The following is a 16,288-nucleotide window of genomic DNA, read 5'->3' as shown; positions in this document are numbered from 1 at the left end:
TTGGGGGGGGGGGGTGTTATTGCAGGTAGACTACAGAGAAAACTCACTTGGTGGAACAGGACTGCGTCCCCCTTATTTAATTATTTCTTTTATTCTAATTTAACTATTTATAATTATTTATTTTAATTTGCTTGATGATGTCACTTCTGGCCATGACATCACTTCCAATGGGTCCTGGACAAACTGTCATTCTAAAAAGTGGATCCCAGTGCTAAAAGTATGACAACTGCTGCAATAAGGTGTTAGTAAGTTGACATGGGTGTGTGTGTGTGTGTGTGTGTGTGTGTGTCTCCACAAGTTTTCCAAGTGGTGGTTTCCACCAAACTTTTCCAAGTGGTGAAAACCAGAAGTGATTGTGAGGAGCTCCAGAAGGATATCTCCAGACTGGCAGAATGGGCAACAAAATGGCAGATGCGCTTCAATGTCAGTAAGTGTAAAGTCATGCACATTAGGGCAAAAAATCAAAACTTCACATATAGGCCGATGGGTTCTGAGCTGTCTGTGACATATCAGGAGAGAGATCTTGGGGTGGTAGTGATCGATGAAAGTGTCGATGAAAGTGTCAACCCAATGTGCGGCGGCAGTGAAGAAGGCCAATTGGGATCCAATTGGGATCATCAGGAAGGGTATTGAGAACAAAACGGCTAATATTATAATGCCGTTGTACAAATCGATGGTAAGGCCACACCTGGAGTATTGTGTCCAGTTCTGGTTGCCGCATCTCAAAAAAGACATAGTGGAAATGGAAAAGGTGCAAAAGAGAGCGACTAAGATGATTACGGGGCTGGGGCACCTTCCTTATGAGGAAAGGCTACGGCGTTTGGGCCTCTTCAGCCTAGAAAAGAGACGCCTGAGGGGGGACATGATTGAGACATACAAAATTATGCAGGGGATGGACAGAGTGGATAGGGAGATGCTCTTTACACTCTCACATAATACCAGAACCAGGGAACATCCACTAAAATTGAGTGTTGGGAGAGTTAGAACAGACAAAAAAAATTTTTCTTTACTCAGCGTGTAGTTGGTCTGTGGAACTCTTTGCCACAGGATGTGGTGATGGCGACTGGCCTGGATGCCTTTAAAAGGGGATTGGACAAGTTTCTGGAGGAAAAATCCATTATGGGGTACAAGCCATGAAGTGCATGTACAACCTCCTGATTTTAGAAATGGGTTATGTCAGAATGCCAGATGCAAGGGAGGGCACCAGGATGAGGTCTCTTGTTATCTGGTGTGCTCCCTGGGGCATTTGGTGGACCACTGTGAGATACAGGAAGCTGGACTAGATGGGCCTATGGCCTGATGTTCAAGTTTTCTTATGTTCAAGTTTTCAAAATCACTAAAATCAGAATTTGGAGGAATAATACCATCATGTTATATATCAATCAATGCATAATTTCATGCAGAATGCAATGAAACAAACCACACTGAAATATCTGTGTTCTATCAAAAGGTACTGCCAAAAAACCAGTGGGGGCGGGGCAACGGTACATCACCACGCCCACCATCTGGGGTATTGCCCCGCCCACTGCATGGGGTGACTTGCAGGCCTCCCACACCGGGTGACGCGAATCCTAGTGATGCCACTGAGCTGAGTGCATATGTGATGGAGCAGGTTCCAAAAGGAGGCAGAACTACATCACTTCCCAACATCACTAACACATCATTCATTCCATTTTAATTACCATATACTATGAAACTGGGCCTGGGCTCAATGCGCATTTCTACCATCTGTTTTTAGGTTAAGGATTTTAGTTTATAGTACTCAGTTTTATGCATCTTCAGTGGGAAAGAAGATACAGTACCCTTGGTATCCATGGGCGATCTGTTCCAGCACCCCCATGGATACAGAATTCTATGGATAATTGAATCTATGGGGGCAGGCAGTATAGAGGATACCATAGAGGATTACCTGGGGGCCATGACTTAGAAGCCTCCTGGACATGACCGGAAGTCTCCAGAGCAAACAAGTACCACCTTTTGGTCGTGTCCAGGAGGTCCATTGAGGTCCACCAGTTGCATCTGTGGATACCCAAATGCATGGATGCAGACTCTGCAGATAAGGAGCTCCCATTGTACAAATTAAAATTAAAAAATGGTCGGCAACCTTCAGTCTCAAAAGACTATGGTATAAGCCTACAGCACCTGGTATTCCCCGGCAGTCTCCCACCCAAGTACTAACCAGGCCTGACCCTGCTTAGCTTCTAAGATCAGACGAGATTGGGCATGTTACTGGGACTGGTTTTGTGAATAAAGCCAGAAGGACATAAAGTTTTCATCAGACATAAAGTAAAATCACTAAGTGGAGAAATCACAGAATTCTAGAGATGAGGACAACAATTTCTGGTTGCCTGGGTATATTGAAAATGTTTTATATTCAACCCAGGAAATGGCCAAGGTGGCCACTTTAATTTTCAGATATTCGTACTTGTATGTTTTTTTCTAAATTACATAATTTTATAAAATATTGAAACCTGATAACATTAACAATTCTTCCCAGGATACATTTTAAAAATTACCAACAGTTTAAATCAGCTATTGAGATATGAAAACATGTTATTCAAAATTCTAACCATAATATATACATGTTAATTTAACATTGCAATAAAACTCTGTTTTATTACAATGTCTGTTTTCCTTTCAATTTAAGTTCATTTTCTGTTGCTCAAATTATTATAAAAATGTATGTTTAGACTGACGTTTCTCAAGTGTGCTCCTAAGAGCCCCAGAGCTCCCCGCCCTTTGAAGGCTCCACACCAAAAGTGGCCACTATCTGCTTATGCCACTCCATGTGCCAGTGATCTGGGGCTCCTCAGTATTTCACACATGCACCAGAAGGTCTCCCCGAGACTCCAGTTAGGAACATAAAGCTCTGGAGACTGAAAAGTTTGTGAACCATTGTTTTTAGACTATTAATTTTTCTGTCCTACAGTCAAAGCAGCCACTACTAAGCTACAGAGAATAAAGCATTATAGAAAAAAGTTTCTGTAAAAATGCTTTAATGTTACACATTCCTGATGTTTTCATCATTGGTAGCAATTTTTAGATTGCTTATCAAAAAGCTTTCTCAGTTCACTGCTCATATTGGACCATAATATACCAGCTTGAAAGGCCTGCCTTCCCCCTTAGGCCCTCCAACTTCCATCCGCAATAGCAGCAGCACAAGCATAAAAACCATTAAGCCAAAAAGCAACTCTCACAGCTAAAAAGGGTATGGAGCAAAAGGCTGCCTCTATCTTAAGCTTATTTTTAAATTGGCTCTCAATTTAAAAGAGGCTCAAATGCACATTTCCCTTTGTAACCATATGCAACTAACAAAGTTTTTCTGACTTTAAAAAACTTTAAATTTTTAAACCAGAGCATGAAAAATTTTAACAGAGTAAGAAGATACATTTTCATTTGTTGCTGTTAAAAAACACAATGCTCCATGGCTTAAATACGCTTTTCTTCTTCTCTTTACATGTGCCCTTTCTCTTTAAGGAATGAGTGAACTTGTGAATAATAAAACATTTAAAATTGATATCATGTTTCAGGCTACATTTTAAGATAACTCCACCACATTTTTACTAGTAACAGAGAATGCTCCTCCCAATTACCCTCTCTTCATTAATGTTTTCTGAAGTAAAAGAAAGATTGTTCATGTTATTTCAGTTGTGTGAACTGAGGTGTGGGGTGCCACAGGGCTCAATCTTGTCTTGCAAGCTATTTAATATCTACATTAAATCACTGGGATAGGTCATCTGGGGATTTGGAGGGGGGCAGGTGACATTAGTATGCAGTGATGACACGATCTTGTCCAGATTTAATCTCAGTCTGTTTGCCTTTATCCAGATCCCAACCACCTCCAGGCAGAGCACCAGGACCTCAACAGCCACCTTGGTATCTGGTGGAAAGGAGAGACTGAGCTGGGAGTCAACAGCATACTGATAGCACCGCATTCCAAATCCCCAGACTGCTAAAAATTTGCATGCTCTGGTTCAAACATTTTAAAAAGTCAGAAAAGCTCTGTTCATTGCATTGGAGAACAAAGGGAAATATACATTCGAACCTTATTGTTTAAAAAATAGGTGTTTATTTCGCTTAAGATAGAGGCAGCCTTCTGTTCCATATCCCTTTTTCTTGGATTTGAACCTGCTCCTGTATTCCCAGGATGCAACCCTGGCCAGGAGGCCCTTTGCCCAGCTTTGGCCAGTGGGTAAGCTGTGGCCATTCCTGAATTGTTTGGAGCTGGCCATGCAATCCACACCATGGTGATATCAAGATTATTGTAATGTGTTCTACCTGGAGCTGCCTATGAAGATGGTTTAGAAACTGCAATTAGTGCAGAACACAACAGCTTGTGTGATCACTGGAGGTCAGCAGTTCAATTCTATTTGACCACTGCTCCAGTGGCTACCAATTCATTTCCAGGCCCATTTCAAGATGCCAGTCTTAACCTTTAAAGCAGCAGTTCCCAGACTTACTTTAGTCACAGTGCCCTTCTTTCACAGTGGTCTTTTCTCCAGCTCTCCCTGGCACTGCTCTTTGGACAGTCTGCACAAGATCTCACACAATCCAAGATCATGGCACACGGAAGAGGATGCCAGAGACATCCTATGGTGCCCTGTGAGTTTGCAACAGTGCCTTGCACACAGTTTGGGAAACACTACTTTAAAGCCCAACCTGGGGGCCAACGTATTTGAGGAACTGCCTTGTTCCATATAATCCAGCTCATCCTCTCCAGTTATCAGAGAGGGCTCATTTGGATGTGCCACCATCTATGGCGGTTGGAGGGGCGGTGGCAAGAAATAGGATCTTATCAGTAGTGGTACCAACTTTATGGAGTTCCCTTCCTTTGAATTTATAAATTGTTCCCTCTTTAGAAACATTCCACTGCAGCTTAAAGTATTTCTTTCTAGATAAGCCTTCTGATTTTATTAAGGTCATTTTAATGCTGAAATGTTCTGTGGGTTTTAAGGGTATATTTTACTGCTGTTTTGTATTTTATACATTTTGCTATTTTAATCTTATTATAGGGGATTGCTGCTGGTTGTTTTTTAGGTATTTAGTTTTTAGTCATAATTGTTATGAATTTTAATATATATTTATATGGTTTTGTAAGCTGCTTTGGGTGCCTATTTGGGAGAAAAATGGGATAAACACTGAAAAAACAAACTCACTCCTTTTGCATCCTCTGACCAAATTCAGTTTCCCAGGTTCCTTATGCAACCCTTCACAAGCACATCTGAGTAAACTCAGAAAGAACTTCCTTAAGGAAACTACCGCTGGATCAGGTCAATCAATTCCAGCATCCTGCTTCCCACAGTAGCCTATCAGCTGCCTTAGGGAAAGCCACAAGAAGGGGAGAAAGGTATACTTCCCTCCTGCCACTGCTCCCCTACAACTAGTATATGGAAGCATATTGCTACTGAATCTGGGGGTAGCTCAAAGTTATCAGGGCTACTAGCCAGTGACAGACTTGTCCTCCATGAATTTGTCCAATCCCAAATTTAAAATCTTCCAAGATAGAGCTATCACCATATAGCAATGAATTCCACAGACAAATTATACACTATGTAAAGTAGCTGCTTTGGACAGTTGTACCTGTAAAGAAACTGAGTTTTCCTTTTGCTGTGCTTTGGAATCCATCTTCTAAGGAAACACCTGTGTCATCCTTGCTAGGAGAAAATGCAGTAAGATCCATGAGAACAGCACTTGGTCTTATGAATTACTGTGACTTTTCCAGGTCCTGTTGCCAAGGGCTCAACCTGATCTTTGAGATTGTGTTATCAAGATGTTTTGCACTTTTACAAAACCAAGAAGCCTGAACCTCTAATTAAAAATTGGTTTCCGCTGGACTGAAGTTTGAGCAGAATTACATCAGCCTTCCAGACATTTGGGGTTCTAGGCATCTGACTGGTGCGAACCTTCAAGAAGGTACACTAAAGGCGTAAAAAGTAACCAAATATTCAAGATGACTCCCATCTGCCTGATTTACAGCCCAATCCTAACCTGCCCTGGAGCAGGCAAGCCAGCTGATCTGTGCTGCACCTAGAGCAGGGCTGGGGCTAGCTGTGGTGCAACTTGAGACAAGGGGAAGTCATTCCTCTTACTCCAAGTAACATGGCAGTGGGCCAAACAGGGCTATTCAGAACTGCACCACATAAAGAGTTGGCACAGATCCAAGCAGCCCAGTGTTAGGCCAGACTGCCTGGGGGGGGGGTTAGGATCCAGCCTAAGTGTAGATCCTGGGCAGGGCCCACGCAAACTCCCCCCACCCTGGAACTCCCCCAGAATGCCCTCTTACCTCCTTCCCCAAACGCCCACGCCAGCCAAGGCAGGCCAGCACAAACTTACCAGGTACTGACGGCTGTGTAGGCCAGATTTGGCCTCCGGAGGCTTGCGCACATTCATGCACTGGCCTGCCTACTCCTGCAGTGGTGTGCAGGCACTTTTGGGACACTAGGGCGCTGTGAAGATTGCGCTCTTAGTGTGGTAGTGGATTCCTAGAACCTTGTTGAAGGGCTAGAGCTATATTCCTGAGGGTAAGGTTAGCTAAATAAGAACAGAAACGTACAAAAAGGTGTCTCTACCACAATTTCTATACCAGTGGTTCTCACACATTTAGCACCGGGACCCACTTTTTTAGAATGAGAATCTGTCAGGACCCACTGGAAGTGACATCATCAAGCAGCAAAATTTTTAACAATCCTAGGCTGCAATCCTACCCACACTTACCCAGGAGTAAGTCCTATTGACTATCATTGTTCAAAGAACATACATACTAGCTTGTTAAAAGTACAGGTCTGTAACATTTCCCCAAATGCAGCCACATCCCATGGTAGCATCAAGTCTAATATATTAAAAATAAAATATTGAAATGAATGGGGACCCCCCTGAAATTGGCTCGCAACCCACTAGGTGTGTCACGACACACGGTTTGAGAAACACTGTTCTATACACATAGTGCACCAAATACTGTCCTTACTACTGCATGCCTGGACAATGGAACAATAGAAGGAAGAAGCTTAAGGCTTTTTCACACAGAAGTAGTTGCTGTCTTTGTATAGTAATTCTTTATGACAGATCATGGAGTAGCCTGACTGCACTTTTAGTAGTTAAAAAAATGATGTCTTTAAGCTGATTGTGCATAATGAGAGTCAGTGTATTTGTTTAAACAAATGCATATAAATGAAACTGATGACTTTAATACCCTGGTTTTTCCCATATGATATAAAATGTTATAGTGTGATCTATAACACACTATGCAAAAAACTGTCACTTAACTTTCCTCCATAAAAATCCAGATTAAAATGGTTTTTAAAAGGTGGAAGCTTCTTGTTTGCTTTGAGCACGCACATGTACATAACATGTAGGGATACAAATAGCTAAATTTGTCAAATATATACTGACATATCTACAATACAGTGTATAACAGACAAAAACATTTATTATCACCAATTAAAGATATATGCTATTTCAAGAAGGAAAAGCTTATCAGGAGAAAAAAGTGAACAGGTATCAGTTTCAGTAACATTTAATTATTGAAGGATTTTTATTAATATGATCTCCAATAAGTACCTCCCACATTAATTATTTCACTACAATTTCCATTACTTTTGACAGTCCACTATATTTATGACAGTTTATGTTCCTAGCCTTTATTTTTAAAAATGTGCTACAGCTGCACACATTTAGTTCTCAGGCACCTTATAAAATAAATCCACACAGAAACAAGCTGTAAATCAAAAGGAAGGTATAAGGATTCCATTTTGACTCCCATAATTCCTCAATATTTAAAACATTTGATAGCACCCATCACCAAATACCAAAGTCAGCCCATAGTAAAAACAGATATACAGATTTCAAGCAGTTTTCCACATTCATTCTAATCTAAACAGCAAATTATGCTGGAGGCGGGGGAGAGACAAAGCACACAAATATTCCCACCCAACTCTGCATCTCTCATCACGCAACCTTCACTGGTGGAAAACACTCCACATTACACAGTTGAGAACTGAACTGGTACAGAGGAGGAAATTTTTTAACGTGAATGTGAATACCTTCACATTTTAACTTCCCATTAAATCTGCTTATAATCCATCATATGATGTTTAATTAAAAATAAAGTTAAAATAAACATTTTAGGCTGTAATTTTTTTAACATGAAAGCAAGTTACACTGCAATCAAATAAAATTACTTTCGAATAAAGGTGTTTTGGATCGGGTGGAAGAGAACAACATCATACTACATTCAAGACAGGCATTCTTACGGTGCAACCTTAGACATGTCTATTACACTCAGAAAAGTGTGCACAGAATTGCAGCTTTAGTAATCCTATCAATACATATTTTTCCTCTATGATCACATCAATTTGCTGCTTTTACAAATGAAAAGTCTGATTTTGAAAATATGTTCTATCTGCCTATTAAATGTTTATCTTAACCTGCAAAAACTATGACAATATTTGTGGTACATAGTAGTATGAAATGTGCTCACTCATAAATGCACTGGTTCTTTTGTGTTTGTGTATGTTAACATTTCCAAAATATAGTGCTTCCCTTCACATTTAAAGATGACCCAGAAGTTTATGATATTTTCTCTTATTTTGTTCTACGATGCTAAGCAAACCATTTAAAAAGCCATAGAAACTTCTTAAACATCAAAACCTGTCATCAAACTCAGAATGCGAACATACAGAAATTTTGTTGCCTGACTCCACAGAGCAATGGATGTTGAAATATGCTGCCTCACTGTAAGGCACTGTGGGCCTCAAATCAGAATGTTGGCAAAAAAAAAGTCACTTTACACCTTGCACCACATGGCAGTTTGCAAACAGAGAAAACTGCTGACCTGGTCTATGCAGGGCATACTGCATTGCCACCACTGCAGATGGCCAGAAGATGAACTGCAGCTTTCAGACCAGGAGGAATTAGTTAGCTTAAGAAACAAAGAGTCCTGACTTTTTATTAGTGTTGATTTTGGTCTTGATCACCTGTCTGAGAATTTTGTTCCTCTGTGCAGCCTCAGCTGCTCACAGACTGCCTGAGTCCCTGCTTCAACTGCATGCCCATTCTGCCTATTTCCAGGTAGGTACACTCTATCTCTAGCAGGAGCGGCACAGAAGTCAGCCAGGCTAGGGTTTGGCCAAGGATCCCCTAGCCACTTTGTCAGGCCAATTCCTGAAACTTTATTAGCAATGCTAGTTGCCAATAGGTCATCCTGGGATAGACTGGGGAACATCATAGGGGTTCTAGCACAAGGCTTTGTCCCAGGGCACCCTACTTTTCCACAAGAAGTTCATAAAGCATATATACTGGATGCACAGGCTACTCAAGATGTCTTTATAGCTCCAGATAGTTGATAACTGATGATGCCCAGAAGGTTCAGGGGCACAACTACTGCAGTGTTTCTGGTGTTCGTCCAATGCTGTGAACTGTATTAAGGCAGTTGTCAGGACTACCGCAAATACTACATGATTGAGGAATCCAGCATTAAGACAAGAGCTGGTCCTTAACAGAGCAATGTTTACATCATGCATGTTTACACAGAAGTAAAGTCTAGTATTTTCAAGGGAGCTTAGTCCCAAGTAAATGGACTGCAGCCTGAGACTATGACCCTAAGGGCTCAATTCAGACCTGCACTTGGGCCAACCCAAGTCCCTTGCGCTAGCCTGGGAGTGTCGCAAAGCACTTTTGAGCCACTCAAAGGGGAGATAGGCCAGCACATGGATATGCACCGGCCTCCCCGTGCCAACGTGGACCCCAGGGAAAGGCGAGTTGCACTGGCCATGCTCAGCCAATGCAGGGGTCTGGGGGGACATGGAGAGGGCAGGGAGGAGGCGAGAGGGTGGCATTTCCGGGCAGGGGAGGGCAGGTGTTCCTGGGGGCAGGTGGGCAGGATCCTGCAGTTATGCCGAATCCTGAGCCCGTTCCCAGGCAGCATGGTGCGGCTCTGGGCTGCTCAGACCTGTGCCACCTCCTCAGGTGGCGCAGATGCAAGTAGATGCACTGGAGCCGCTGCACCGCAACATGGGTTAAAGGGAAAGGTTTCCCCTTGCTTCAGGCTGCACTGCTTTTGGCCCCAAACTTGTGCTGGATGCAGCGCAGGCCCACTGGCTTGCCTGCTTCCAGCACGTTAGGATTGTGCCCTAAAAGAGTTATGGAGAAGTACAGCACATTCCAGTAAAATTCATGAGATTTTTAGTTCAAGTATGTAAATAAATTTAGGACAAAAATGAAAAACTCATTAACTTTTTAATGAGGTGCTCACATTATCCATACAAAAGCAACACATCAAGAGCAAGTAGAAAGTTTGTGATGTATGAGAAAGAAGGAAAGAGATATTTCTTTCTATGCAATAATTGTCCCAATATGCAAGTGTTAATGCATAAAATTAGACAAAATTTTACTTGTGGGTGTAGAGTGGCAGCTCACAAAAAGGACAGAATATAAAAGAGCTAAGCATTTTTAGACTTGAACCTTGTTAACTAACCCCTCAGACCCCCTTCCATGCCTAACATACTTTAAAAAGAAGAAAACAAATAGCCCAAACCTAAGTTCACTTGCTTTCAATGGAACTCCCCTTGACGAAATGCCAGCAGAAATATCACCTAAGCTGGTATAGCACCAGAATTGATGCTTGCATTATGTGCTAAATGCATGGGAAGATTTTTGAAGTCAATCAAAACTTCATTCTTACCTCATAGAAAAGTGTCAAATTGCAGTTCAAAAAGCATCTTTCAAGAAAGAATCCAGCATTTCCAAAGCAACTGGCACCTGTTCGGTTCCACAAATTGAGGGGAAACTAATCAACACCTACCAAGGTACAAACCTTGTATAAAATCTCACTTGTGCAGAGGTACAAGCCAAGCTGACACCTGAAATAGTGCTTTTTTTAAGAAGCTAGGATAAAATATCTTATACTTTAGTACTATTTCTCAGAATTACGTATTTTGAAACCCGTTACTTGTATATGTGCAAAATAATTTGGCTTTATTGTCTAAAGTTCGCTGAACTCAGCTTACAATACAATCCTAGTTATTTCTACTCAGAGGTAAGTCCCATTTGGTTCAATGGGAATTAGTCCCAGAAAAATCCCCTATAACTTCAGTCCTACACAGGCTTAACTGGGAATAAGCCTCACTGAACAGACCAGGACTTCCTTCTGAGTAAACATGCAGAATACAGTATTTGATTACACAGTTACAAGTTACAACCCAATCTATACATGTCTACTCAGAAGTAAGTCCCATTATAGTCAAAGGGGCTTACTCCCAGGTGTGGATAGTATTGTAGCCTGACAGCCCAATTCTATCCACACTTTCTTGGGAGTAAGCCCCACTGACTCTAATGGGGCTTATTTATGAGTAGATATGATTATGATTGGGCTGTTAGTCAGTTACAGCCATAATCAGCCTCAAGGCTCTTCCATTCAACCTGTAAAGGTAAATTCATCAGGAGGTCCAGAACATTCCCATTTCAGAATCAGTACACTAACTGAAAAATGCATTCACACATCCATTATTGAACTTTAAGACTCCTGTTTATTTCCAAATCTCTAGAAAGAAAAATAAACCCTCATTACTCACTGTCTTGTGGAGTCTATCACATGTTGCAATATTTACTATAATCATTAGATATTACAAATCCTTACATTAAGATATTGTCAAGGTTCTTACAGGTAACCACTTAAGTGTTTGGGTCAATATGTGACTGCATAAACAGAGAATGGGGCCTATGTTTCCCAGTACAATTCAGGCTGTGATTATGTTTAAAGAAACTAAATTAAAATTTGTTATCTGTGTCCATCCAAATGCAATAAGTTTACAGAGACATGTATAAATCGGTACACCAACTACTTTTGTGCAAGGAACGCTTTTTGTTTTATGAGGTCTTTTGTTTCGCTGGGGATTAAAAAGGGCTCGGCAGTGCCAGTTCTATCTGTATCCAAGCACTTAAACTGAGTAGTTGGATGTAATATTTGAAGGCTTACGCATTCCAACTATTCCATAAAATCTCATTCTAAATCCTTAAACAGTCTGCTTGTTCAGACTAATTCTAAAGGGTATATTTCTCTACATTAGCAGATGCCATAGGCTGTATTTGAACAACAAAACAAAAAATCACAGCAACAGATTGAAGGCTGCTCTTACCTAAGAGTAGGCCCCACTGAATTCAACGAGACTTACTTAGACATGCACAGGATTGTGCAGTAAGACACTGAAATTTTGCTTAGTCTGTAAGAAGGAAGGCATTATGAATCATTTTGAATGTACAGTATATGGATTATGGGCTGCCAAACTTCCAGTCACCACTTCACCCTATGTGGTGAAGAATTTTTGCTCTCTTCTTACACTGAGGAAAGGCATACACCAGCTTTGATAAAAGCATTAACGATTTGCAAGAGATGTAAAGCATCATATTTCACAGTGCACATTCAGGCTTCTTATAGGGATGGCTATAGTTGCGGATTCTAGACATCTAACGTCTCAAATACAGGACTCCATTAAAATGGTTTTCAGCCCCTGAATCTGTTTTAATTGCTCAGGCCTAAGGAACAACAAAGACTCAAATTGTTCTAAATAGGTGCAGAGTACATTTAACTGCAACCTGTCCATACACATCTGGGATGGAAAGCAGGGCAGAGCATGATCAGCCCTACTATACAAGTAGGCTAAACAGCTGATACAGGCAACATAACTCAAGTGGGCCCAATATTCCAAGTATCCAATAAATCATCATTAAGTTCTAAAATACTAAACATGAGCTAAGCATAGAATTGTCAGTGCCATCACAGGTGGGCTCCTCAGGCCAGCATGCACTGGCTTTCTCCACACTACCTAATGGTGGCAATGATGGCAAAATCATTGAGTCAAGCTTCCATTGAGGCAGTGGCATAGCTAGAGGGGGTGCAAAGCACTAACTTTTGCAGGAAGCCTCACCACAGCTGGCAAGGAGCCCCACCCCTTCAGTGCCATTCCAGGTGGTGGGAGCAAAATGGAGGCGTGCACCTGGAATGGCTCCAAAGGAGAGGGGCCCTATGCCTGCTCAGTGAGACTCCCTGCACCCCCTATAGCTACGCCACTGCACTGAGGAAGGACTTCCATACCAGAAAGTGTGGTTTCCAAGAACCAAAGGCCTGACAGCCCAATCCTATCCACACTTTCCTGGGAGTAAGCCCTATTGACACTAATTTACTTCTGGTAGACATGCATAGGTTTGGGCTGTGAGTCAAAGCAGTAACTCCAAAGCAGAACAGACCATTTCGTCCCTTATTCCAAGGCACAGCCCTGTACTCCCCCCCCCCCCCGTTTCACAGAACATGCAGAGAGGGCAACATTCATGACCCCCCCCCGGACCTCCCGTTATGCTACTGCAAACTTGCAAGCGCTCAGGAGCTCGGAGAGCGAGCGCCGATGGGGGCAGGTCCCTCTCTCCGCTGCCTGGTGCGCTCATCAGACGGAAGGCGGACAGAACGCGCACAAAAAAAACTTTCCATAACAAACGATTTAAGGTCGTGCCACGCACGGGAGAGCAAGCCCCCCCCCCCGTTCTGCGCAAGCAACAAGACCCTGGGCCTCCTTCACTTGCTATTAGGCAAAGCACACAAGGCTGGGGAAAGAAGCTGGAGGTCCGCACCTGAGGCTGCCATCCTATACAGGGCACACTTTCCTAGCAGTAACGCCCTCAATGGGACTGACAGCCCAATCCTAGCCACTCTTACCTGGGAGAAAGCCCCACAGATTCTCACGGAACTGACTTCTGAGTAGACATGCATAGGCTCGGGCTCTCAGGTTACAATCTTATCCACACTCACCTGGGAGTAAGCCCCGTTGACTATAATGGAAATTACTTCTGAGTACACATGCATACGATTGGGCTGAAAGGCTGCAGTCCTGTTCACACTTTCCTGGGAATAAGTCCCATTGACTATAATGGGACTGACTTCGGAGTAGACATGCACAGGATTGGGCTCTCAGGCTACAATCCTATCCACACTGAATTGGGAGGAAGCCCCATTGACTATAATGGACATTCTTCTGAGTAGACAAGCATAGGATTGGGCTGAAAGGGGGCAATTTTATCCACACTTCCCTAGGAGTAAGCCCCATAGACTCTCATGGGACTTACTTCTGAGTAGACATGCATAGGCTTGGGCTCGCAGAGAACTGTCTACTCAGAAGTCCCATTACAGTCAATGATGGGGCTTACTGCCAGGTAAGTGTGGCCAGGACTGCAGCCTGGGAGAGGAGCTGGTGGAGACGCGCAGCCAGCTACCTGCTTGTCCAACGCCACGTCCCTGGCGCTGCCGGCGGATGCGCCCTTGGGGGCCAGCGCCCTCTCGCAGCTGCAGCCCTCCAGCATGTACATGCCCGCCGGGCGGGCGCTCTGCTCGCTCTCGAAGTAGAAGAGCATGTTCTGGTAGAGCGCGAACCACTTGTCGTGCCAGCGGCTCGTCTCCGCCGTCTTCTTGCTCAGGTAGCCGCGCTTGGTGCCCTCCTTGCGGGCCAGCACGGCCAGGTACAAGGCGTGCCCCTCGTTGTAGCGCACGCTTTTCTGCATGATGTCTCTAGAGGCGGGCGGGCGAGCGTGTCGGGGTCCGCTTGCCTTCAGCGGGAGCCCGTCGTCGAGTGGCAGAGGCGGGGGAGGCGCTGCATGAGCCTCACAGGGCGAGACGGCCACCCTCCGCTGCGGCGCGCTGCTGAGACGGCTCGCTCGGCGCTGTCCTTCGTCCTGCCGCCGCCGCCGCCGCCGCCGCCGCCACCCCGGGCGCTCCTGCAGCCGCGAGCTGCGGTTGGGCTCTCCCCCCGCAGGGGCCGCGAGCTCCTCAGAAACGCGCCTTGGAGAGGCTGGCGCGTCCCGAGGTCTCCAGGCGCAGGGCGCGCCTTTACGCACCGTCCATCCGCAAAAGTTCTGCTCCGCGCGCGGGCTCCCGCTCCCTCCTCCCGCCCCGCCAGGAGCCAGAAGGGGAAAGACCACGTGGGAGATCAGCTATAATCGGCTTGCAGACCAATTTAAAGAGCAAAGTCGCCGCTGCCAGAGCGCACTCGCTCCCTCGCCCTCCCTGCCGGTGCGCGCGCCGCTCTCCATGCCTGCGTGTGTGCGCGCGTGTGGAGAGCTGGCCCCCTCCTCCCCGGCGCTTCCCCGGGGTTTATCTCCAGCCAGCCAGTGGAGCTGGCCGAAGGGAGTCAGAGCAGAGAGAGGCGGATTTCCAGCGCCGCAGGGCCCAAACCTGTGCAGTTTTCCAGTGCTGGTGTGGTTGTGTCAGTGGGCCGCGCTGCATCCTGTGGTGGAGGGGCAGTCACTGGGGCCTCCTCAAGGTATGGGAACAGGTGTGCCCTTACCACAGGGCTGCATTGTGGCTACACTGGAGCTGCAAAGTTGGATGGCTTTGGGCCCTCTTCTCCACACAGGAGAAGCCTTGGTCAAACCGAACAGGCTCTGCACCAACTGTTACCCTGCAGATGCCTGATCTCGCAAGCTAAGCAGGGTCAGGCCTGCTTAGTATTTGGATGGGAGACTGCATGGGAATACCGGGTGCTGTAGGCTTATACCATAGTCTTTCAAGACTGAAGGTTGCCAACCAACCAACCATCTCCACCAAGTTATGCGCAGAGCTCATTCCATTCCATGCCACTGTGCCTTCCCCAGTGCACAATGAACATGGAGTGAGCATCAGATGCCTTCTTTGTTCAGAAGAGATGTAGAACTTTCAAACACCAAGGCTAGACCTGGACCATTCAACAACACATCCCTGGGAAAGTGTTCCTGAGAATGTGCAGAGGCACATACAGCCAGCCAATAAGGTTGCCACTTTCCTTCTATAAATTTCCTTGAATGCACCATGCACAAATTCAACCAATGAAGATTTCCTCATCCCTCCTTGGAACTGTAATAAGAGGGCAGGCTTCACCTGTTGAATTTCTGCTTATTGTGCAGTTGTTAATGGAGTCCTCCTAGGGAAAAGTGCCCGCAGAGAGATGAGAAAGCTTGAACCTCATGGCACCTCTTATCTCCTTACACCTCTTGTGACCAGCTCTATAAACAGGGAAAAATCAATGAAGCACTGAAATTAGAGATAAAAGGCTTGGGGCCCAATCCTATCCAACTTTCCAGTGCCAGTGCAGCCCAGCCCTGAGGAAGCGGCTGTTTCCTTACCTGGAGAAGAGCTCTGTGACTGCTGTCTTAGTGCAGTATGCAGTGCATGCATCTTTGGCACTGCTGCACCAGCGCTGGAAAATTGGATAGGATTGGGCCCTTGGTCAATGCCTTTTTTGTTCCATAGTTTTTCTTCAGAATGTTCAAATTT

General features: G+C 44.5%; 1 protein-coding gene across 2 annotated transcripts in view; it reads right to left on the bottom strand.

Moving 5' to 3' along the window:
* Positions 1–14,541, bottom strand: part of RASGRF2 (Ras protein specific guanine nucleotide releasing factor 2) — a 134,880-nt gene extending 120,339 nt beyond the window's left edge. For both annotated transcript variants that reach the window (XM_066616331.1, XM_066616332.1), the window contains exon 1: positions 14,257–14,541. In XM_066616331.1, the coding sequence (XP_066472428.1) occupies positions 14,257–14,541 (285 nt within the window). The remainder of the gene's footprint in view (positions 1–14,256) is intronic.
* Positions 14,542–16,288: the final 1,747 nt, after the last annotated feature.

This window comes from Tiliqua scincoides, chromosome 2 (assembly GCF_035046505.1).
Source record: "Tiliqua scincoides isolate rTilSci1 chromosome 2, rTilSci1.hap2, whole genome shotgun sequence".
Classification (NCBI taxonomy): domain Eukaryota; kingdom Metazoa; phylum Chordata; class Lepidosauria; order Squamata; family Scincidae; genus Tiliqua; species Tiliqua scincoides.
This window is presented reverse-complemented; position numbering and strand designations above follow the sequence as displayed.